The sequence below is a fragment of the Silurus aristotelis genome, assembly GCF_946808225.1.
Source record: "Silurus aristotelis genome assembly, chromosome: 29".
Lineage (NCBI taxonomy): Eukaryota > Metazoa > Chordata > Actinopteri > Siluriformes > Siluridae > Silurus > Silurus aristotelis.
The window spans coordinates 628,922-652,547 of record NC_139602.1 but is presented as its reverse complement, the minus strand read 5'-3'; the positions used below and the strand labels follow the sequence as shown (position 1 = coordinate 652,547).

At 43.6% G+C, this 23,626-nt stretch overlaps 2 protein-coding genes across 5 annotated transcripts; both read right to left on the bottom strand.

Annotated features, from left to right (window-relative positions):
* Positions 1 to 1,200: 1,200 nt before the first annotated feature.
* On the bottom strand, positions 1,201 to 19,077 carry smek1 (SMEK homolog 1, suppressor of mek1 (Dictyostelium)). Of its 2 annotated transcripts, none has more exons than XM_083535701.1 (15): positions 18,117 to 19,077; positions 17,962 to 18,017; positions 17,740 to 17,838; positions 17,045 to 17,662; positions 6,217 to 6,294; positions 6,015 to 6,131; positions 5,540 to 5,656; positions 5,209 to 5,340; positions 4,951 to 5,053; positions 4,573 to 4,731; positions 3,645 to 3,814; positions 3,419 to 3,561; positions 3,127 to 3,314; positions 2,476 to 2,687; positions 1,201 to 2,325 (listed from the first exon to the last, which is right to left on the bottom strand). In XM_083535701.1, exons 1-15 carry the CDS (start codon positions 18,256 to 18,258, stop codon positions 2,203 to 2,205), a joined length of 2,457 nt encoding a protein of 818 aa, XP_083391827.1. In that variant the 5' UTR covers positions 18,259 to 19,077; the 3' UTR covers positions 1,201 to 2,202. The 2 variants fall into 2 exon arrangements, with proteins under 2 accessions (XP_083391827.1, XP_083391826.1); XM_083535700.1 differs by having other exon boundaries at positions 3,127 to 3,317; positions 18,117 to 19,067.
* A 607-nt stretch (positions 19,078 to 19,684) lies between these two features.
* erh (ERH mRNA splicing and mitosis factor) lies at positions 19,685 to 21,970 on the bottom strand. 3 transcript variants are annotated; one of them, XM_083535742.1, is made up of 5 exons: positions 21,862 to 21,970; positions 21,065 to 21,152; positions 20,853 to 20,973; positions 20,631 to 20,741; positions 19,685 to 20,123 (listed from the first exon to the last, which is right to left on the bottom strand). In XM_083535742.1, exons 1-5 carry the CDS (start codon positions 21,862 to 21,864, stop codon positions 20,021 to 20,023), a joined length of 426 nt encoding a protein of 141 aa, XP_083391868.1. In that variant the 5' UTR covers positions 21,865 to 21,970; the 3' UTR covers positions 19,685 to 20,020. The 3 variants fall into 3 exon arrangements, with proteins under 3 accessions (XP_083391868.1, XP_083391869.1, XP_083391870.1); XM_083535743.1 differs by having other exon boundaries at positions 21,808 to 21,941; XM_083535744.1 differs by lacking the exon at positions 20,631 to 20,741.
* Between the last annotated feature and the right edge of the window lie 1,656 nt (positions 21,971 to 23,626).

Below are 23,626 nucleotides of genomic sequence, written 5' to 3'. Positions count from 1 at the left end.
TAATCCCCGTCTGTAACTGACAGCTAATTACTCCGTATTCGACTTTATATTCCTGGATAATAACCGCGACGGAAATCTGGGTCAGCGAACGTGAAACGTGACCCTCCATTAATTTCTTCACCGAGCGTTTACACCATCAGCTCTTCCTCACTGCCACAAGCGTTCTACAGACAACCTCAGGGACTTCTCTAATCATCTGCGTAGCACTGCGAGTGCTGGTGGAATCGTTACGCCCAGGGTTTAGATGAACATTCAGACGCCCACATTTCCTCACCGTGTGTCTACATCATTCCTCGTCCAGAGCAACTTACGTTTATATCATTCGTACAACTGAGCAGGTTGAGGGCCTTGCTCAGGGGCCCAGGGGTGGCAAGCTTGGTGCAGCTGGGATTTGCACTCTTGACCTTCAGAGCCCAAGCTACCACTCCTCCCAAGCTCCACCTGTTGGATTGCATTGGGTTCCTTTTGTGCACAAAGCCAGCTTCATGAAGATCAGACCTATATGGGTTTTAATGGAAGATCTTCATCTATAGAACTCCAACCTTATTAAACATCTTTGGGATGAATGTGTGAAAAATACGCTTCTTCCTTCAAAATCTCTCCACAAAATCTAGTGGAACATCTTCACAGGACAGTGGAAGATATTATAAGAGCGAATGGGGAATAAATGTGGAATGCGATGTGAAGAAAAAGCAGATAGCAATCTAACGGTGAGAAATATACACACACACACACACACGAAATATAAGGCCAAGAGTATTGGGACACCAGACCATCCCAGTTCTTGGTTCAACCTTTCATGACCCTGACCAGACCACATGTATATGTTCTTGGCTTTATCTACTAATAACATCTCTGTTATCTCCAAAACGAGCTGCTGTAACCCAGAGCCTGTTCTACACTCCCAGCTGCAGTACGTGGTGCGGTAGTGCCATCAGGTGGTAGCTCTGAGTAGTGGTGTTCTGAGGAAAGATCTGCTCGTGTTTGTTATTATTTTCTGTACAGAAGAACATTCAGGGAACCAGCAAAGGCGTGAGATATATTACAGCAATGATCTTTTTAATGGTCCCAAACATACCCACCAACTAAGAGTACACTCATGTAGAAGAAAGAAAAAATAATAAATGAAGATACGACAACAAAAAAAAGAGGGGGAAAAAGGGAAGAAAAAAAAAAACCCCAACAAAAAACAATCACATCTAGAGTTCCACTCAATCTTTAATCAAGACGGGTTTACAAATTTTTCCAAAAAAATCTGCAGTTTCAAAGGGCAAAAAAAACAAACAAACAAACAAACAGGTAAAACGAACTCTTCCCCCTAACGAGGTTTTAAAAACCTGTTCAAGTGCGAATGAAAACATCCTGAACATTTAAAGGCAGGTCTCTTTTTTTTCCATTTTCTTTTTTAAAAAAAAAAGGAAGAGGAAGAAGAAAAAAATAAAATAAACAGAACGAAGGGAAGAGACGGGGGAAGGAGGGAGGGGGAAAAAAATTTAAAAGACGAAGAAACCGCTGGCTTCGAAAGTGGGAAGAAATTCCGCTGAGCCACGACGACGACGACGATGATGACGACCCGGACTGATCTGCCCCTGGGGTTTCTGTCCCGCTCCAGGAACAAAAACCAAGAGGAATTCGTAAAAAAACAAAAAAAAAAATCACGATCCAAAAAAAGAAGGGATAGAGGAAGGAGAGAAAGAAACGGAGAATGAATCGGCGAAGGTGAGCGGTGGTTCAGGATTGGCTGGCCCGTTTGGGTCATGTGACGTCCTTCCCTGAGAAGGGGGGGGGGCAGTGTGTCCTGGTCCGAACCGGGGACGCTTTATAGGGCACCAGTCTCCGTGAGTGTGTGGCGTGGTTTTTTTTGACCCCCCGGTACTTTTAGTTTTGTTGAAATTATTAAATCCCTTTTCAACGATCTGTCCACAGTTTTATCGCTCTCTTTCTCCGATTGGCACTTTGGAGATGTTCTCGTCGTCGCTGCGAGATCTCCCGTTCTTCTCTTTTTTGCTCTACGTGGCAAACCCCTGCTTGGAGACTCCTGATGGGGGTTACGAGGAGGAGAGGGGGGTTAGGGGCGGCATTTGTTTCTTAATTAGTTTATTTATTCGTACTGGTTGAGTTCTCGCCGAAACGAGTCTGTCGATAAAGCTCCCTCTGAGCGGGAGTGGGGGGGGGGGGGGGGGGGGGGGGGTTGGGAGTGTTTTAGGAGCTCAACTTTGATTTCTTGGAAAGAGGAGGGCTTTCTTCTTTATTGTCCGAATCTTCGTCGTCCTCGTCGTCTTCGTCGTCGTCGTCTGGATAGTCCACGAGTCCCACCAAACCACCCTACGGTAAAGTCACACAGAAATGAGCAACTCGAATGAAAACACTGGGAAAATGGACAGGATTATCGATTTATGGCATCTGGGCCACATGTAGTAAAAAGTCTTCCCACTTTATGATACATTAAACAAATGACACAAGTCATGGATTTACCTTTGTGGTGACAGCTGCCATGGGCGGAGAGTTCCTGGTCCCTGTGCCGGGGGAACCCGGTGATCCAGGAGAACCAGGATGTAGTGAGGCTGTGGGAGGTGAAGACAGACTGGGCTTGGCCGAGCTGGAAAAGGACAACTTAAAACTGGGGCTCTGTTTTCCAGACAAGCTGGATTTCCCCGACAAAACCTCTTTCTCCTCCGCTTCTTTTACTGGAGATAGACAGATCAGAGAAACGGACAATGAAACCAGGGCTACGTGTCTCTTAGTCTGAACTCCTTTTTTATAAGAAAGATACTACATCTTATATATATATATAAAGAAAGGGAGAGAATTTATCAGTATCAATAGTCATTATCAATAGTTTTTCCGGCTTCCAGTCTTCTGTCATTACAAGAGCGGCCTCTAGAGGCGACTCACTGACACCACATGCTGTTTGTGTTTACACGTCAGATGGCGTGCTGCACGAAAGGCCTCTCGTTATATATACATTATCACACACACACACACACACACACACACACACACACACACACACACACACACACACACACACACACACACACACACACACACACACACACACACACACACACACACACACACATTTATAACCAATACACCAGATAGACTCTGGTCAATAGAACCTACATTTCTTTCTTTCCATGAACTTGCTAATGGGATCCATCAGGTCCTCGTCATTCTTCATTTTGTCTGAGGGGGGCACCACCGCCTCTCCATCCTCCAAGTCTTCTTCATCATTAAACCACATCTCTTCCTCGTCTTCTAACGTCCGGGCGTCCCGCCTGAAACGGTGGTTCCGAAGAATGGATCGCATGCTGCTAAAACGTACGGTGGGGAAAATGACACAAAAAGCAGGAATATAAAAATCTGTAATGACCCCTGAGATCTGGAAAGTCGGGCACTCGTAGCTCAGACTGACCTGTCGAGTTTGGGGTTGTCCTGCCTTTCCCTCTGCTGCTCATATCGGAGTTTGAGACCCTTAAACGTCTGGACGTAGTTTACATCCTCCAGGGCCTTCCAGTAGTTCTCGATGATGTGAGCCGTCAGAGACTTCACATCCTCCTACAGGAAGGTGAAAGAGTCAAATCTGCAAAAACATGGAGTTAATAATCCTCCAGGAGCAAGACGAAGCAGAGCGTACTCACCACGCGGACGTATTCGAACATCTCTATGATGGCCGAGTTAATGAGGTTGTATCGAGAGCCGTTGTTGAGGAACGCTTTTACAACGGGCTCAAACAGGAAGTTCCTCATGATATAGCGATTGTAGAACTCGTCCTTCAGGCCGACTATTTTCCTCATGAAGCGTAAAGAACCTGGGGGCAGAGAGGACATGGGCTAATGAATCTCCATCCATCTGAACCCAATTAATCCAAACTCACCATCGTTATAAATCACAATATTTCTCTTTTTTCTCACCATCCATCTACCTCCACAAATCACATCTACACCCTGAGTACGAACACCAGCCCGTTTCCATGAATTTTAACATTTAACGTGGCCTTTAAAACTCAACCAAAGCCCTGATGGAGTAACAGTCACCTGGATTCATTCGTTTATTGTAATATTAGTAAATGCAGAAAAAAAGAGGAAAAGCGAGAGAAAGCACGAGAGAAAGCGATGGAAGAAGAGAGGACTAGAAAGAGGGAGATTGAGAGAAAGAATGAGGACACGTAAGAGTGTGAGGGGTAATAGGAGAAAGAGGACACGGGGGAGAGACCGAGAAGACAGAGAAAAATTGAGGGAGAGAAAAAAAAGAGCGAAAGATAGTTAGGAAAAGAGAGAGAGAGAGAGAGAGAGAGACAGATGGAGAGAAAAAGCGAAGGAGAATAAGAGAGAGGAAGAGAGAGAGAGAGAAAGTGAGAGAAGATATAGAGGAAAATAGAGAGAAAGAATGAGCGAGGGAGAGGAAGAGAGAGAGAGAGAGAGAGAGAGAGAGAGAAAGAGAGGGAAAGGAAGATAGCAGGAGATGAAGAGAGAGAAAGAGTGAGGAAGAGGAAGATGGGGAGAGAGAGAAAAAAGGAAAAGAAAACACACACACACACACACACACGCAGTGAGACTGATTACTCACAGAGAGCTAGAAATGCATGCTGGGATGCGGTGAGCACCAGGACTCTGCGCAGAATGTCCTTGTTGATGATGTAGTTCTTTATGTGATACGTGTGATGTTCTACACAGAAGGTGAGGAGCTCCACAATTAGAGCCAACAACTGGCACGTCTGGAAATCATCTGTGGAAACGAAAGCAGAGGCAGACGTGTCAGTGTCCTACAGAACACCTTCCTGCTTACGTTACACATGTACACACACACACACACACACACACACACACACACACACACACACACACACACACACACACACACACACACACACACACACACACACACACACACACACACACACACACACACACACACACACACACACACACACACACACACACACACCTTTGCTGGGTTTCTCCTCAGTGGTATTTGCCAGTAACGGAGCCGAGAGCACGTGCATACAGTGCTTATAGAAGAAACTTAAAAACTCTGTCTTTTCCGTTTTCTGCAGAGGAACCAAAAAAAAGATCTGATTTTAGAAATGGAATTGATTATATCTGAAATCACAGCGAAGAACACGTGTGTGTGTGTGTGTGTGTGTGTGTGTGTGTGTGTGTGTGTGTGTGATCTTACTGATAATGCATATATAAAAAGGCTCACATTAGCAGTTGCCAGCATGTTTTCAGGATCCACCAGGGTCCTCAGTAAGCCCATGAGCTGAACAGCTCCACCCAGTTCAGGGTCCGTATCACAGATCATGTGCTCAATGATCAGATTAATCAATAAAATATCCTGCAGGTGGGTTCAAGAAAAACGCAGGGGAGCGATTAAAAACTATTTATATTACAATTATAAAACACAAATACAAAAAAAACTCTCTCGTCACAGAACAACAAGAGAACAAAGGCTTTGATCTGCAGCTTACGTCACATTCCACATTTAGTGGAGATCATTCAGCCACGTGGTGCGTGTATATGTGCGTGTCACTCACGTCATCGTTCTGCTGGGACTCCTGCATGACGAACTCGCGCACCATAGATGGGTTGTACTCCACCAGGTACGAGAAGATATCCGTGGCCGCGCTCCGCACTTGCACATCGTCCATCCCCTGATGATCGGCAAATAAGCACAAACTCAAAAATTGTTTTTCTTTGAGTGTCCAGAAGTCAAATCCTTTTTAACAGCAATAATCTAAATAATACGCGTTTAATACTTTTATTTAAACACTGATAATAACAAAAAATGCTGTGTTTTTGTAAAAATAAATTAGACAGACAGGTGGCGCTCTTTCACAGACACATCTATAAAACAACCTGAATATCAGTGGATATTTGCCTCACAGACACAATAGAAATATGACTAGAAAGCTTGAAATGTTTACTTTTAAATAAACCAGTTCACATTGAAAACTAATCTTCTCTGATTCTGTAGTCCGTATGAAAGTTAGACGAGCAACAGATCCTCACCAGTATGACTTCCAAGGCTGGCAGGATTCCCATGTTGGAGAGGGTTTTGAAGAAGGCGTCTCTGTTTTGTGGCTGTAGAGTCTGAGAGAAGGCGCAAAACTCCTTCAGAAAATTGACCTGCAAGTAAAAAAAAAAAAGGCATTAGGTCAGTAAAACAGGTTACAGCAGGTCGAATGTGCATCGGTGAAGATCTGTTCATTACCAGTTCTTGCCGTTTATCGTCATCCGTGGCTTCGTCTGTTAGTTGTGCAAAGAGCTCAGTTAGAAACTTCTCGTCATCCTGGTTTACAATGAGAGAGAGAGAGAGAGAGCGAGAGCGAGAGAGAGCGAGAGCGAGAGCGAGAGAGAGAGAGAGAACAAAGAAAAGTAGTCTGAATGGGTTGCGCAAAGTGTCTCGTTATACCTTTTCCAGGTACACAACCGAACACACCTTCATGACTCTGTACACAATACACCTTTGTACACTTCTATAAACCCCTTGAACACATCTATAACACCTCTATACTGCACTACACACCTTTTCATCCATGTACACTTCTGTACACATCTGGAACACCTATATACACACGTCTCTATACACCTTTATACATCTCTGTAAACCTCTAGCACTACTATACACCCCTGTATACCCTCTACACACCTCTGCATACCCCTTATACACTCCCTATACACCCCTGCATACACCTCTGTATACCCCCATACACCTCTGCATACCGCCCGTACACCCCTGCATACCCCCCATACACCTCTGAAAACCCTCTACACACCTCTGCATACCCCTTTTACACCTCTGCATACCCCTTATACACCCCTATACACCCCTGCATACACCTCTGTATACCCCCAGTACACCTCTGCATACCCATATACAGTGGGTACAATTCTATACACCTTTATTGCCATGTACACCATATACACATCTGGAACACACACACACACACACACACACACACACACACACACACACACACACACACACACACCTCTATACATCTCTGTACACCATATAAACCTCAGGTTACCTATATATACCTCTAGCACTACAATACACTTCTGAATACATCTGTACACCTCTGTATATCTCTGTACACCACTGTACACCTCTGTATATCTCTGTACACCACTATACACCTCTGTACACCACTATACACCTCTGTACACCTCTATACACCTCTGTACATCTCTGTACACCACTGTACATCTCTGTACACCACTGTACATCTCTGTACACCACTGTACATCTCTGTACACCTCTGTACACCTCTGTACACCTCTGTACACCTCTGTACACCTCTGTACACCTCTGTACACCACTATACACCTCTGTACACCACTATACACCTCTGTACACCTCTGTACACCACTATACACCACTATACACCTCTATACACCTCTATACACCTCTGTACACCACTGTACACCACTGTACACCTCTGTAAATCTCTGTAAATCTCTGTACACCTCTGTACACCTCTGTACACCTCTGTACACATCTGTACATCTCTGTACACCACTATACACCTCTGTACATCTCTGTACACCACTATACACCTCTGTACACCACTGTACACCACTGTACACCTCTGTACACCTCTGTACACCTCTGTACACCACTATACACCTCTGTACACCACTATACACCTCTGTACACCACTATACACCACTATACACCTCTGTACACCTCTGTACACCACTATACACCTCTGTACACCACTATACACCTCTGTACACCACTATACACCTCTGTACACCACTATACACCTCTGTACACCACTATACACCTCTGTACACCACTATACACCTCTGTACACCACTATACACCTCTGTACACCACTATACACCTCTGTACACCACTATACACCTCTGTACACCACTATACACCTCTGTACACCACTATACACCTCTGTACACCACTATACACCACTATACACCACTATACACCTCTGTACACCACTATACACCACTATACACCTCTGTATATCTCTGTACACCACTATACACCTCTGTACACCACTATACATCTCTGTACACCACTATACATCTCTGTACACCACTATACATCTCTGTACACCACTATACATCTCTGTACACCACTATACATCTCTGTACACCACTATACATCTCTGTACACCACTATACATCTCTGTACACCACTATACATCTCTGTACACCACTATACATCTCTGTACACCACAATACACCTCTGTACACCACTATACACCACTGTACACCTCTGTACACCACTATACACCTCTGTACACCACTATACACCTCTGTACACCACTATACACCTCTGTACACCACTATACACCTCTGTACACCACTATACACCTCTGTATATCTCTGTACACCACTATACACCACTATACACCTCTGTACACCACTATACACCACTATACACCACTATACACCTCTGTACACCACTATACACCTCTGTACACCACTATACACCTCTGTACACCACTATACACCTCTGTACACCACTATACACCTCTGTACACCACTATACACCTCTGTACACCACTATACACCTCTGTACACCACTATACACCTCTGTACATCTCTGTACACCTCTATATCTCTCTGTACACCTCTATACACATCTGTATATCTCTGTACACTACTATACACCTCTGTATATCTCTGTACACCACTATACACCTCTGTATATCTCTGTACACCACTATACACCTCTGTATATCTCTGTACACCACTATACACCTCTGTATATCTCTGTACACCACTATACACCTCTGTATATCTCTGTACACCACTATACACCTCTGTATATCTCTGTACACCACTATACACCTCTGTATATCTCTGTACACCACTATACACCTCTGTATATCTCTGTACACCACTATACACCTCTGTATATCTCTGTACACCACTATACACCTCTGTATATCTCTGTACACCACTATACACCTCTGTATATCTCTGTACACCACTATACACCACTATACACCTCTGTACACCACTATACACCACTATACACCTCTGTATATCTCTGTACACCACTATACACCTCTGTACATCTCTGTACACCTCTATATATCTCTGTACACCTCTATACACATCTGTATATCTCTGTACACTACTATACACCTCTGTATATCTCTGTACACCACTATACACCTCTGTACACCACTATACACCTCTGTATATCTCTGTACACTACTATACACCTCTGTATATCTCTGTACACCACTATACACCTCTGTACACCACTATACACCTCTGTATATCTCTGTACACCACTATACACCTCTGTACATCTCTGTACACCACTATACACCTCTGTACACATCTGTATATCTCTGTACACTACTATACACCTCTGTATATCTCTGTACACCACTATACACCTCTGTACACCACTATATACCTCTGTATATCTCTGTACACCACTATACACCACTATACACCTCTGTATATCTCTGTACACCACTATACACCTCTGTATATCTCTGTACACCACTATACACCTCTGTATATCTCTGTACACCACTATACACCTCTGTATATCTCTGTACACCACTATACACCTCTGTATATCTCTGTACACCACTATACACCTCTGTATATCTCTGTACACCACTATACACCTCTGTATATCTCTGTACACCACTATACACCTCTGTATATCTCTGTACACCACTATACACCTCTGTATATCTCTGTACACCACTATACACCTCTGTATATCTCTGTACACCACTATACACCTCTGTATATCTCTGTACACATCTGTATATCTCTGTACACTACTATACACCTCTGTATATCTCTGTACACTACTATACACCTCTGTACACCACTATACACCTCTGTACACCACTATACACCTCTGTACACCACTATACACCTCTGTACACCACTATACACCTCTGTATATCTCTGTACACCACTATACACCTCTGTATATCTCTGTACACCTCTATATATCTCTGTACACCTCTATACACATCTGTATATCTCTGTACACCTCTATACACATCTGTATATGTCTGTACACCTCTATACACCTCTGTATATCTCTGTACACCTCTATACACCTCTGTATATCTCTGTACACCACTATACACCTCTGTATATCTCTGTACACCACTATACACCTCTGTACACCACTATACACCTCTGTATATCTCTGTACACCACTATACACCTCTGTATATCTCTGTACACCACTATACACCTCTGTACACCACTATACACCTCTGTATATCTCTGTACACCACTATACACCTCTGTTCATCTCTGTACACCACTATACACCTCTGTACACCACTATACACCTCTGTACACCACTATACACCTCTGTACACCACTATACACCTCTGTACACCACTATACACCTCTGTTCATCTCTGTACACCACTATACACCTCTGTACACCACTATACACCTCTGTTCATCTCTGTACACCACTATACACCTCTGTACACCACTATACACCTCTGTACACCACTATACACCTCTGTACACCACTATACACCTCTGTACACCACTATACACCTCTGTACACCACTATACACCTCTGTTCATCTCTGTACACCACTATACACCTCTGTACACCACTATACACCTCTGTACACCACTATACACCTCTGTACACCACTATACACCTCTGTACACCACTATACACCTCTGTACACCACTATACACCTCTGTACACCACTATACACCTCTGTACACCACTATACACCTCTGTACACCACTATACACCTCTGTACACCACTATACACCTCTGTTCATCTCTGTACACCACTATACACCTCTGTACACCACTATACACCTCTGTACACCACTATACACCTCTGTATATCTCTGTACACTACTATACACCACTATACACCTCTGTATATCTCTGTACACCACTATACACCACTATACACCTCTGGATATCTCTGTACACCACTATACACCTCTGTACACCACTATACACCTCTGTACACCACTGTACACCACTATACACCCCTGTATATCTCTGTACACCACTATACACCCCTGTATATCCCTTTACACCACTATACACCTCTGAACACCACTATACACCTCTGTACACCACTATACACCTCTGTACACCACTGTACATCTCTGTACAGCACTATACACCTCTGTACACCTCTGTACACCACTATACACCTCTGTACACCACTATACACCTCTGTACACCACTATACACCTCTGTACACCACTATACACCACTGTATATCTCTGTACAGCACTATACACCTCTGTACACCACTGTACATCTCTGTACAGCACTATACACCTCTGTACACCACTATACACCTCTGTACACCACTGTACACCACTGTATATCTCTGTACACCACTATACACCTCTGTACACCACTGTACACCACTGTACATCTCTGTACACCACTGTACACCTCTGTACACCACTATACACCTCTGTACACCACTGTACATCTCTGTACAGCACTATACACCTCTGTACACCACTATACACCTCTGTACACCACTATACACCTCTGTACACCTCTGTACACCTCTGTACACCACTATACACCTCTGTACACCACTATACACCCCTGTATATCCCTTTACACCACTATACACATCTGTATACCTCTGTACACCACTATACACCTCTGTACACCACTGTATATCTCTGTACACCACTATACACCTCTGTACACCACTATACACCTCTGTATATCTCTGTACACTACTATACACCTCTGTATATCTCTGTACACCACTATACACCTCTGTACACCACTATACACCTCTGTATATCTCTGTACACCTCTGTATATCTCTGTACACCACTATACACCTCTGTATATCTCTGTACACCACTATACACCTCTGTATATCTCTGTACACCACTATACACCTCTGTATATCTCTGTACACCACTATACACCTCTGTATATCTCTGTACACCACTATACACCTCTGTATATCTCTGTACACCACTATACACCTCTGTATATCTCTGTACACCACTATACACCTCTGTACACCACTATACACCTCTGTACACCACTATACACCTCTGTACACCACTATACACCTCTGTACACCACTATACACCTCTGTACACCACTATACACCTCTGTATATCTCTGTACACCACTATACACCTCTGTATATCTCTGTACACCTCTATATATCTCTGTACACCACTATACACCTCTGTATATCTCTGTACACCACTATACACCTCTGTATATCTCTGTACACCACTATACACCTCTGTATATCTCTGTACACCACTATACACCTCTGTATATCTCTGTACACCACTATACACCTCTGTATATCTCTGTACACCACTATACACCTCTGTATATCTCTGTACACCACTATACACCTCTGTATATCTCTGTACACCACTATACACCTCTGTATATCTCTGTACACCACTATACACCTCTGTATATCTCTGTACACCACTATACACCTCTGTATATCTCTGTACACCACTATACACCTCTGTATATCTCTGTACACCACTATACACCTCTGTATATCTCTGTACACCTCTGTATATCTCTGTACACCACTATACACCTCTGTATATCTCTGTACACCACTATACACCTCTGTATATCTCTGTACACCACTATACACCTCTGTATATCTCTGTACACCACTATACACCTCTGTATATCTCTGTACACTACTATACACCTCTGTATATCTCTGTACACTACTATACACCTCTGTATATCTCTGTACACTACTATACACCTCTGTATATCTCTGTACACTACTATACACCTCTGTATATCTCTGTACACCACTATACACCTCTGTATATCTCTGTACACCACTATACACCTCTGTACACCACTATACATCTCTGTACACCACTATACACCTCTGTACACCACTATACACCTCTGTACACCACTATACACCTCTGTATATCTCTGTACACCACTATACACCTCTGTATATCTCTGTACACCTCTATATATCTCTGTACACCTCTATACACATCTGTATATCTCTGTACACCTCTATACACCTCTGTATATCTCTGTACACCTCTATACACCTCTGTATATCTCTGTACACCTCTATACACCTCTGTATATCTCTGTACACCACTATACACCTCTGTACACCACTATACACCTCTGTATATCTCTGTACACCACTATACACCTCTGTTCATCTCTGTACACCACTATACACCTCTGTACACCACTATACACCTCTGTATATCTCTGTACACCACTATACACCTCTGTATATCTCTGTACACCACTATACACCTCTGTTCATCTCTGTACACCACTATACACCTCTGTTCATCTCTGTACACCACTATACACCTCTGTTCATCTCTGTACACCAATATACACCTCTGTACACCACTATACACCTCTGTACACCACTATACACCTCTGTACACCACTATACACCTCTGTACACCACTATACACCTCTGTACACCACTATACACCTCTGTACACCACTATACACCTCTGTATATCTCTGTACACCACTATACACCTCTGTTCATCTCTGTACACCACTATACACCTCTGTACACCACTATACACCTCTGTTCATCTCTGTACACCACTATACACCTCTGTTCATCTCTGTACACCACTATACACCTCTGTACACCACTATACACCTCTGTACACCACTATACACCTCTGTACACCACTATACACCTCTGTACACCACTATACACCTCTGTACACCACTATACACCTCTGTACACCACTATACACCTCTGTACACCACTATACACCTCTGTACACCACTGTACACCTCTGTACACCACTGTACATCTCTGTACACCACTATACACCTCTGTTCATCTCTGTACACCACTATACACCTCTGTTCATCTCTGTACACCACTATACACCTCTGTTCATCTCTGTACACCACTATACACCTCTGTACACCTCTGTTCATCTCTGTACACCACTATACACCTCTGTACACCTCTGTTCATCTCTGTACACCACTATACACCTCTGTACACCACTATACACCTCTGTACACCACTATACACCTCTGTACACCACTATACACCTCTGTACACCACTATACACCTCTGTACACCACTATACACCTCTGTACACCACTATACACCTCTGTTCATCTCTGTACACCACTATACACCTCTGTTCACCTCTGTACACCACTATACACCTCTGTACACCACTATACACCTCTGTACACCACTATACACCTCTGTACACCACTATACACCTCTGTACACCACTATACACCTCTGTACACCACTATACACCTCTGTACACCACTATACACCTCTGTTCATCTCTGTACACCACTATACACCTCTGTACACCACTATACACCTCTGTACACCACTATACACCTCTGTACACCACTATACACCTCTGTATATCTCTGTACACTACTATACACCACTATACACCTCTGTATATCTCTGTACACCACTATACACCACTATACACCTCTGTACACCACTATACACCACTATACACCTCTGTATATCTCTGTACACCACTATACACCTCTGTACACCACTATACACCTCTGTACACCACTGTACACCTCTGTACACCACTATACACCACTGTACACCACTATACACCCCTGTATATCTCTGTACACCACTATACACCCCTGTATATCCCTTTACACCACTATACACCTCTGAACACCACTATACACCTCTGTACACCACTATACACCTCTGTACACCACTGTACACCACTGTATATCTCTGTACAGCACTATACACCTCTGTACACCTCTGTACACCACTATACACCTCTGTACACCACTATACACCTCTGTACACCACTATACACCTCTGTACACCACTATACACCTCTGTACACCACTATACACCTCTGTACACCACTATACACCTCTGTACACCACTATACACCTCTGTACACCACTATACACCACTGTACATCTCTGTACAGCACTATACACCTCTGTACACCACTGTACATCTCTGTACACCACTATACACCTCTGTACACCACTATACACCTCTGTACACCACTGTACACCACTGTATATCTCTGTACACCACTATACACCTCTGTACATCTCTGTACACCACTGTACACCTCTGTACACCACTATACACCTCTGTACACCACTGTATATCTCTGTACAGCACTATACACCTTTGTACACCTCTGTACACCACTATACACCTCTGTACACCACTATACACCTCTGTACACCACTATACACCTCTGTACACCACTATACACCTCTGTACACCTCTGTACACCACTATACACCTCTGTACACCACTATACACCCCTGTATATCTCTGTACACCACTATACACCCCTGTATATCCCTTTACACCACTATACACATCTGTATACCTCTGTACACCACTATACACCTCTGTACACCACTGTATATCTCTGTACAGCACTATACACCTCTGTACACCACTATACACCTCTGTATATCTCTGTACACCACTATACACCTCTGTATATCTCTGTACACCACTATACACCCCTGTATATCCCTTTACACCACTATACACATCTGTATACCTCTGTACACCTCTGTACACCACTATACACCTCTGTATATCTCTGTACAGCACTATACACCTCTGTACACCACTATACACCTCTGTATATCTCTGTACACCACTATACACCTCTGTATATCTCTGTACACCACTATACACCCCTGTATATCCCTTTACACCACTATACACATCTGTATACCTCTGTACACCTCTGTACACCACTATACACCTCTGTATATCTCTGTACACCACTATACACTCCTGTACACCACTATACACCTCTGTACACCACTGTATATCTCTGTACAGCACTATACACCTCTGTACACCACTATACACCTCTGTACACCACTATACACCTCTGTACACCACTGTATATCTCTGTACACCACTGTATATCTCTGTACACCACTATACACCTCTGTACACCACTATACACCTCTGTACACCACTATACACCTCTGTACACCACTATACACCACTATACACCCCTGTACATCTCTGTACACCACTATACACATCTGTATACCTCTGTACACCACTATACACATCTGTATACCTCTGTACACCACTATACACATCAGAACACAGAAAATATTGCAAAACATCACATATTATAAACTTTTAAAAATAAAAAACAGAAGAAGTGTAAATGTATGTAAAGAAATGCAATTTAAATCCGAATACAATATTAAATTAATCAGAAGAATTATGTTTGTCGTCCACCTCAAAAAAAAAAAAGCGTTCTTGCACATCCCTCACTCACGTCTTTTTTTTATTTTTGCACCTGTACTAATGTCTATTTTAATAGCAATAAAAAAAAAAGCTCTGATATTTCCACTGAACAAAACGTGCCGCTTTTGCAAAAACGACCTGCCGAGGAAACAAACCGAGACGGGGACGGTGCAGTCTGATCGCGGCTCGCTCATTACAAGTGAATAAAGGAGCTTGGTGAAAAGCTCCCTGGGTTTCCATGGAAACCAACCCCTTCCTGTCTGAAACCTTACCCATTACAACTCCACCACAAGAACCTGCTCTAAACAACAACCAAAAAAGAGAAACCACTGGACTTTTCATTAACCTTCTGTTTTATTTTGTTTTAATCAGCATACGGGCCTAATGACAGCACAAATACCACACTCAGGTTTTATTTAGATCATCTGACTAAACCGTGAGGACCAGACCCCAAACACACACACTATATGGATTTAGTTCAGTTTGTGCGCTCTGGTTGTATGTTTTTAAAAAGACAAAATTAAAGAGCAGGAAGCGAAAACGAACATCTCGTCTACTTTAAATAGATTTTTTATTCCCTGATTGCAATCAATGTTCCCGAAACAAACATTTTCCCCGTATCCGTAAACGTTCTTCGTTTCTGAACAGCCCCAAAAACACGTCTAGAGCACGTAAACATCAGGCGTTTTATATGGGAGTGTTGAGAACATCAGAACTAACTAGTTGATATGTGAATCCATGAAGAACCCAAGAAGAACCTGTGTGTGTGTTGGCGAGACCCACCTGGAGCATCCCGACAATCTCGACCTTGTTGAAGAAGATGAACGAGTGCAGAGTGGAGAGCATGTTCTCCTCGAACACAGAGGGTGTGGGCAGCACCATGTCCTGGATGTACTGCACCCGATATGTCTGGTGGATCTTCTGACGCAGCTCAGGGTCCGTAATGGGAATGACCTCCTTGAAGCGCGCCGTGGTGGTGAGGAACTCACGGTGGCGGCGAGGCTGAGGCAGCGCCGGGTCGAACTCCAGGCACCCGATCACGTCCATGATGCACTCGTCGGAGAACATGACCTCGAACAGAGCGGTGCGATTCAGCAGGAAAATCCCCTTGACAATGTCGTACAAATGGTGCAGGCCTTCACGGTTCTCCAAGTCCTCACAAACACGGAACAGCTCCAGGATCTTACGGATGTAGCCCTCGTTCTCCAGGGCCAGCGCCAGCTTCTCCCGCCGGAGTGGAGACGGCAGAGAAGACGCCACCAGCTCGGCCACCTCCTCCAATCGCGAGAGTTCGCACGGCGGCAATTCCAACCCGGGAGAAGACATGTCCTCGAAACGCTCCTCCTCGGACTCGTCGATCAGCTCCTGGGTGATGTCCACCGACGGGTCCTTTCCCTGAACCTGCACACCACGGACACACCATGAACATTCAAAACCATCGTGGAAAAACACCAACAACACGTAGAAGGAGATCTTACCTGACAGATCTTCTCCCAGATCTCATCACAACCAGCTTTCTCCTGGAAACTGAGGGCCAGGTCATAGTTCTCAGCTTCAGACCAGACAATCAACGTGTCCTTAAAAAAAATTTACAAAAAAAACCAAACCTGTTGACATCACGAGTACCTCCACATGATCTGGAGAAGTTCTTTCAAACAGCTACAAAACACAAAGTGTGAGCACTTAGACCGGGAACTCACCTGCTGCTTCTGATATGCTGTATTGGGGTTGATTTTAGACTCCAGCAGCAACGACCCTGTAGGAGAACACGTGTTAAAAAAAAAGCGTGCAAACGATGAAACACAAACTGATGGATCAAGTGATCCAGAAAGGAAGGAGGGAATTGGGTTCTTACCGTCGCTCTCCGCGCGCACCAGCAGAGACATGCCTTTGAGTCTTTCCACGTATCCGGAGGACACGTGTCCCGTGCCCCGGTCATCCCACTGCCGATCTTCGTTCAGCGTGTAAACCTTCACCCGTCTCCGAGTGTCAGTCATGTCTTCTTGGAGGGAGGAGATGGTGGTGATGAAGAGGTGTGTGTGTGTGTGTGTGTTTGGAGTTTCTGAGACACAACGAATTTTGTCCCTTCACACTTCCGTCCACACACCGGACATCCACACGCGCTACCTGTTGTCACGCCGATGACGTAACGCTCGCACTTCGCCACGGCATAGTGCTCCAAATCAATTAGCGGCTCCCCCCCCAACGGAACTGCCCCGAAATCAAGTCGAATTCGAGTTACTGATAATCCAATAACCAACCAGGAGAATGATGTTTATATATAAATATATATTTACTCACTGTATACAAAGAAACAGCCGCCTCAAAGACCCGGCTAGTTAGCTAGCTGTCCTAGCGACTCCGCTAGCATGCTAACAAACATCCACCGGACTAGCATTTATTACACCTTATAGAGAAGCACGGAATACCTTCTAATGACGCGTTATAATCATTCCGTGTTGATTTAAAGTGGTCTAACGCAAAACATTTAGATTATATTCCCATCCAAGTGTTCCGCCATGTTCGGTACAAGGAGCAGCCTCTCTCTCGCGCGCGCGCGCTCTCGTTCCTCACGCGCAGGCGGACATCTTTTTTTTTTCCCCCGAGACGCGGCGGGTCGAATGGAGGACGGAGCTCGTACGACTTTTTTTTACCCTTCCCTTTTCTTTTCTCCACCCCGCGGTGTTGTGAGGGTTGTGAAGCGCCACCGGAGTCACGACGTCGGGAAAGAGAGCAGCGACTAGCCCCGCTGTACGTAGTCGGCCATCTTGGGTCCCCCCTCAGAAAAAAGGCGCTACAGGGTTTCCCTCGGCGAAAGCGCAGGGGCCGTCATTTAAAGACAAAGTACACAAATAATAATAAAAACACTATAAACGTGATGCTTTTTAATCACAACTAAAAAAAATAAATAACACAAGGTACATTTAACCAAAAATAAATTGTAATTAAATATACTGCAAACCAAACAAACACTCGATTCATTTAAACAGTAAAAATAATATTCTTTCTTCTCCCACTAGGGGTCGCCAGAGCGGATCATCCATCTACAGCATCTAAACCATCTCACATCCATAAACCCCCTCCTGGTCTTCCTCTTTTCCTCCTTCGTGGTGTCTCCATCCTCAGCATTCTCCTACCTCATAATATACCCCCATGTCCCTCCTCTGCACATGTCCAAACCATCTCAAAATCACACCACCCTCACCTCATCCCCAAAACGTCCTACACTACCCAGTCCCTCGAATAAACTCAATTCTCCTGCATTGAAACCAAAATAAAATGCAAAGAGAACAAAACAATAAACCTTCAATTCCATCCATCCAAAAAAAAAAAAAAAAAAAAAAAAAGTAGGAATAACGATCAACAACACGGATAAACAATTCCAAATAACAAATGTGCATGGAATAAACTTTACACACACAATTTTAAATCAAGTCATTTTATTGTACTAAATCCCCCCCCCTCAAAAAACAAAACCATCATCAGAACTACAATTCCCTACCGTTTTATAAAACGAAACGACGTCACAACAGACGAAACAAGCAAGAAAAACAGAACATCTTCCCGAGAACACAAACATTTCATTAAAAAAAAAAAAAAAAAAACACACAAAGGAAGGAAAGAGAAATGTACACATTGTGTAACGGGTACAGACGAGCGCAGTCCGATCGCGGAGTCGTCTCCTGTCGGCACGTCCGTCCAGCGATGCCGTGGTGAACTCTGAACCGATGCTGAACAGGTGTAGGAGAAGGTCTCACTCTATTTCCCTGCCTGTTGGGCCTGGCGTCTGAGCAGGACGTAGATCTTCTCTTTGATCCAGTCTTTGTTGTAAGGCTGGTAGGTCTGCGTGTCGGCTCGGTACCTGGACAGAACACACAAATTACGTCTCGGGCGGAGTCGTTTCACCTGTTCCATTCTTTATTATGATTAAAACGAAGGTTGAATAAATCAATCAATCTTTTAAAAGTAGCAGTTGTGGACACAAGATCTCCAAAAGTATTAGAACAATATTGAATCTAAATTAATAATAAATATGAGACGGATGTTTCTTCTGAAAACAAAACACGGACAAACCACTATAACGAACAGTGAGATGTTTATGGGAGAAAACCAACAACCAGACAGAAGATCAAGCGGAACAGAAATACAGACGCCACGCAACAAGACAAACCTCTCAACATGACTGAGAATCAAAAGACCAGATCGGAATCCATACACTAATACTGAGAAGTGACTGTTATGGAACCTAGATGAACCTTAAACTCTAAAAAGGTTACTACACCCCTGACCATCCAACTTATATACATGGTTCCTCCCCAAACTACTGCCACAAAAGGGTAAAGAACGTCCTGGTAGACTGTAGCATTACAATATTCCACATGGTTTGCCATCCTCTGCACACAAAGGAGATCTTGAGCATCCTGGAGAGACTGGAACAGGAGACTCCTTACCTCCTCCAGCATCTTTACCTGATCGCACTCTTGTGAAGGATGAAATAAAGAGAATAAACATGTAAAATGATGTTCAACAAGGACCTCCAATATGAAGCCCACGATCTCCATCCTGCTTTCTTCTACACGCACACACTTACACTAAACAGCTGAGGTCGGCCAGGTCGTCGATGAAATCAAACAGCTGGCTGATGTCGTACGTGATGGACGGGCTGTTGGGGTTCATTCTCTTCAGATGCTCCTCGTACATCTTACACACGCCTGGAAAACAGGACGAGAAGATTTTCCCTCCCTTTATATAGAACCATGGAAACTCACAGAGGAACGGATTCACGTCGGCTGTTTTTCTTACCCTCCATGCACTCGTTTACCGACTCGTAATCGGCATACGTCCTTCCCTCCGGTCTTTTGGTCGGCTGAACCAGCAGAATTGTGTGAGACTACGGAGAGAAAAAAGGGACGTTCTGTTTTACACTTCATGTGAAAAACACTTTTTATAAAACCAAACTGCCATTGTGTACATTCCGAGTTTGACCTTTTTAATCATTTTAATGAACTAGCGGACCCCATGCAGTTTCACCGCGGACCCTCTAGGGGTCGCAAACCCCCCGTTTAAAATCCATTAGTTTAACGTTATAAAAACAATCATTAAAACAATGCAGATTAAACTTTTTATAGATAGAAAACAATGTAATAAAGAAGAATTTGAGTTATTTAATTGTTACAGTCTAAACATTCAGGTCACTTCATATTTAAATTAATAAATGTTAAACCGGAAGCAGGAAGTATGGCGCACAGGAAGTGACCAGGACGCCATTTTGGATCTAGACTGTTTGTTTCAAAGATATAATGCGTTTTAATAACTTGACCAGTATAACTCGGTAGTACAGAATTTGCTGTACTCCCAATATGATGGAAAATATCCCATTAAAAATATGAACCTCCGTGAGGTCCTACTTTCTTCTCCTATCAGTACACTGTTCCGGCTCGGGGTTCGTGACTCTACCGCGGCACACAATGCTAACACATGACACGGTAGTAAAATAAAGAGCATTAAAACTAAACCAACTTCATCAGCAGATCATTAAAACGCACCTAAACGCGCTCCAGGACCGAGAGAACATCCCCACACACCGCCGCTCTACTCACCATGTTTAACCGGGAACGCAGTGGAGACGCTCACTGTGGCCTGCAGCTCTTTCTGCGGTATAACAGCTGCGAAGGCATTTACAAAATAAAAGTCCACTTCCGCCGACAACCGGGCACGCGGTTTTTACAAAATAAAAGTCAATCAACTTCAAAATTGAAAGATTGTATTGTCAATTTCACCACTTCAATATTTTGATGAAAAAAATTCGAACCATGACATCTATTACTGTTTAATTTTATAAAAACAATTACTTTGGTATTGTATGTATATATATATATATATACATATATACACATACATACAGTGAGGAAAATAAGTATTTGAACACCCTGATATTTTGCAAGTTCTCCCACTTAGAAATCATGGAGGGGTCTGAAATTGTCATCGTAGGTGCATGTCCACTGTGAGAGACATAATCTAAAAAATAAATCCAGAAATCACAATATATGATTTTGTAACTATTTATTTGTATGATACAGCTGCAAATAAGTATTTGAACACCTGAGAAAGTCAATGTTAATATTTGGTACAGGAGCCTTTGTTTGCAATTACAGAGGTCACACGTTTCCTGTAGTTTTTCACCAGGTTTGCACACACTGCAGGAGGGATTTTGGCCCACTCCTCCACACAGATCTTCTCTAGATCAGTCAGGTTTCTGGCCTGTCGCTGAGAAACACAGAGTTTAAGCTCCCTCCAAAGATTCTCTATTGGGTTTAGGTCTGGAGACTGGCTAGGCCACGCCAGAACCTAGATATGCTTCTTACAGAGTCACTCCTTGGTTATCCTGGCTGTGTGCTTCGGGTCATTGTCATGTTGGAAGACCCAGCCTCGACCCATCTTCAATGCTCTAACTGAGGGAAGGAGGTTGTTCCCCTCTCGCAATACATGGCCCCAGTCATCCTCTCCTTAATACAGTGCAGTCGCCCTGTCCCATGTGCAGAAAAACACCCCCAAAACATGATGCTACCACCCCCATGCTTCACAGTAGGGATGGTGTTCTTGGGATGGTACTCATCATTCTTCTTCCTCCAAACACGTTTAGTGGAATTATGACCCAAAAGTTCTATTTTGGTCTCATCTGACCACATGACTTTCTCCCATGACTCCTCTGGATCATCCAAATGGTCATTGGCAAACTTAAGACGAGCCTGGACATGTGCTGGTTTAAGCAGGGGAACCTTCCGTGCCATGCATGATTTCAAACCATGATGTCTTAGTGTATTATCAACAGTAACCTTGGAAACGGTGGTCCCAGCTCTTTTCAGGTCATTGACCAGCTCCTCCCGTGTAGTTCTGGGCTGATTTCTCCCCTTCCTTAGGATCATTGAGACCCACGAGGTGAGATCTTGCATGAAGCCCCAGTCCGAGGGAGATTGACTGTCATGTTTAGCTTCTTCCATTTTCTAATGATTGCTCCAACAGTGGACCTTTTTTCACCAAGCTGCTTGGCAATTTCCCCGTAGCCCTTTCCAGCCTTGTGGAGGTGTACAATTTTGTCTCTAGTGTCTTTGGACAGCTCTTTGGTCTTGGCCATGTTAGTAGTTGGATTCTTACTGATTGTATGGGGTGGACAGGTGTCTTTATGCAGCTACGGACCTCAAACAGGTGCATCTAATTTAGGATAATAAATGTAGTGGAGGTGGAGATTTTAAAGGCAGACTAACAGGTCTTTGAGGGTCAGAATTCTAGCTGATAGACAGGTGTTCAAATACTTATTTGCAGCTGTATCATACAAATAAATTGTTTAAAAATCATACATTGTGA

Coding starts and splice junctions, on each gene's coding strand:
- smek1 (XM_083535700.1), bottom strand. CDS start 18,258: ATGACTGACACTCGGAGACGGGTGAAGGTTTACACGCTGAACGAAGAT. Junction 5,657..6,014: donor CAGCCTTGGAAGTCATACTG/GTGAGGATCTGT, acceptor GCCGATCATCAG/GGGATGGACGATGTGCAAGT. Junction 2,688..3,126: donor GTTCATGGAAAGAAAGAAAT/GTAGGTTCTATT, acceptor GTCTATCTCCAG/TAAAAGAAGCGGAGGAGAAA.
- erh (XM_083535742.1), bottom strand. Junction 20,742..20,852: donor GCCGACCTCAGCTGTTTAGT/GTAAGTGTGTGC, acceptor ATCCTTCACAAG/AGTGCGATCAGGTAAAGATG. Junction 20,124..20,630: donor GGCAAACCATGTGGAATATT/GTAATGCTACAG, acceptor TGTTCTGTCCAG/GTACCGAGCCGACACGCAGA.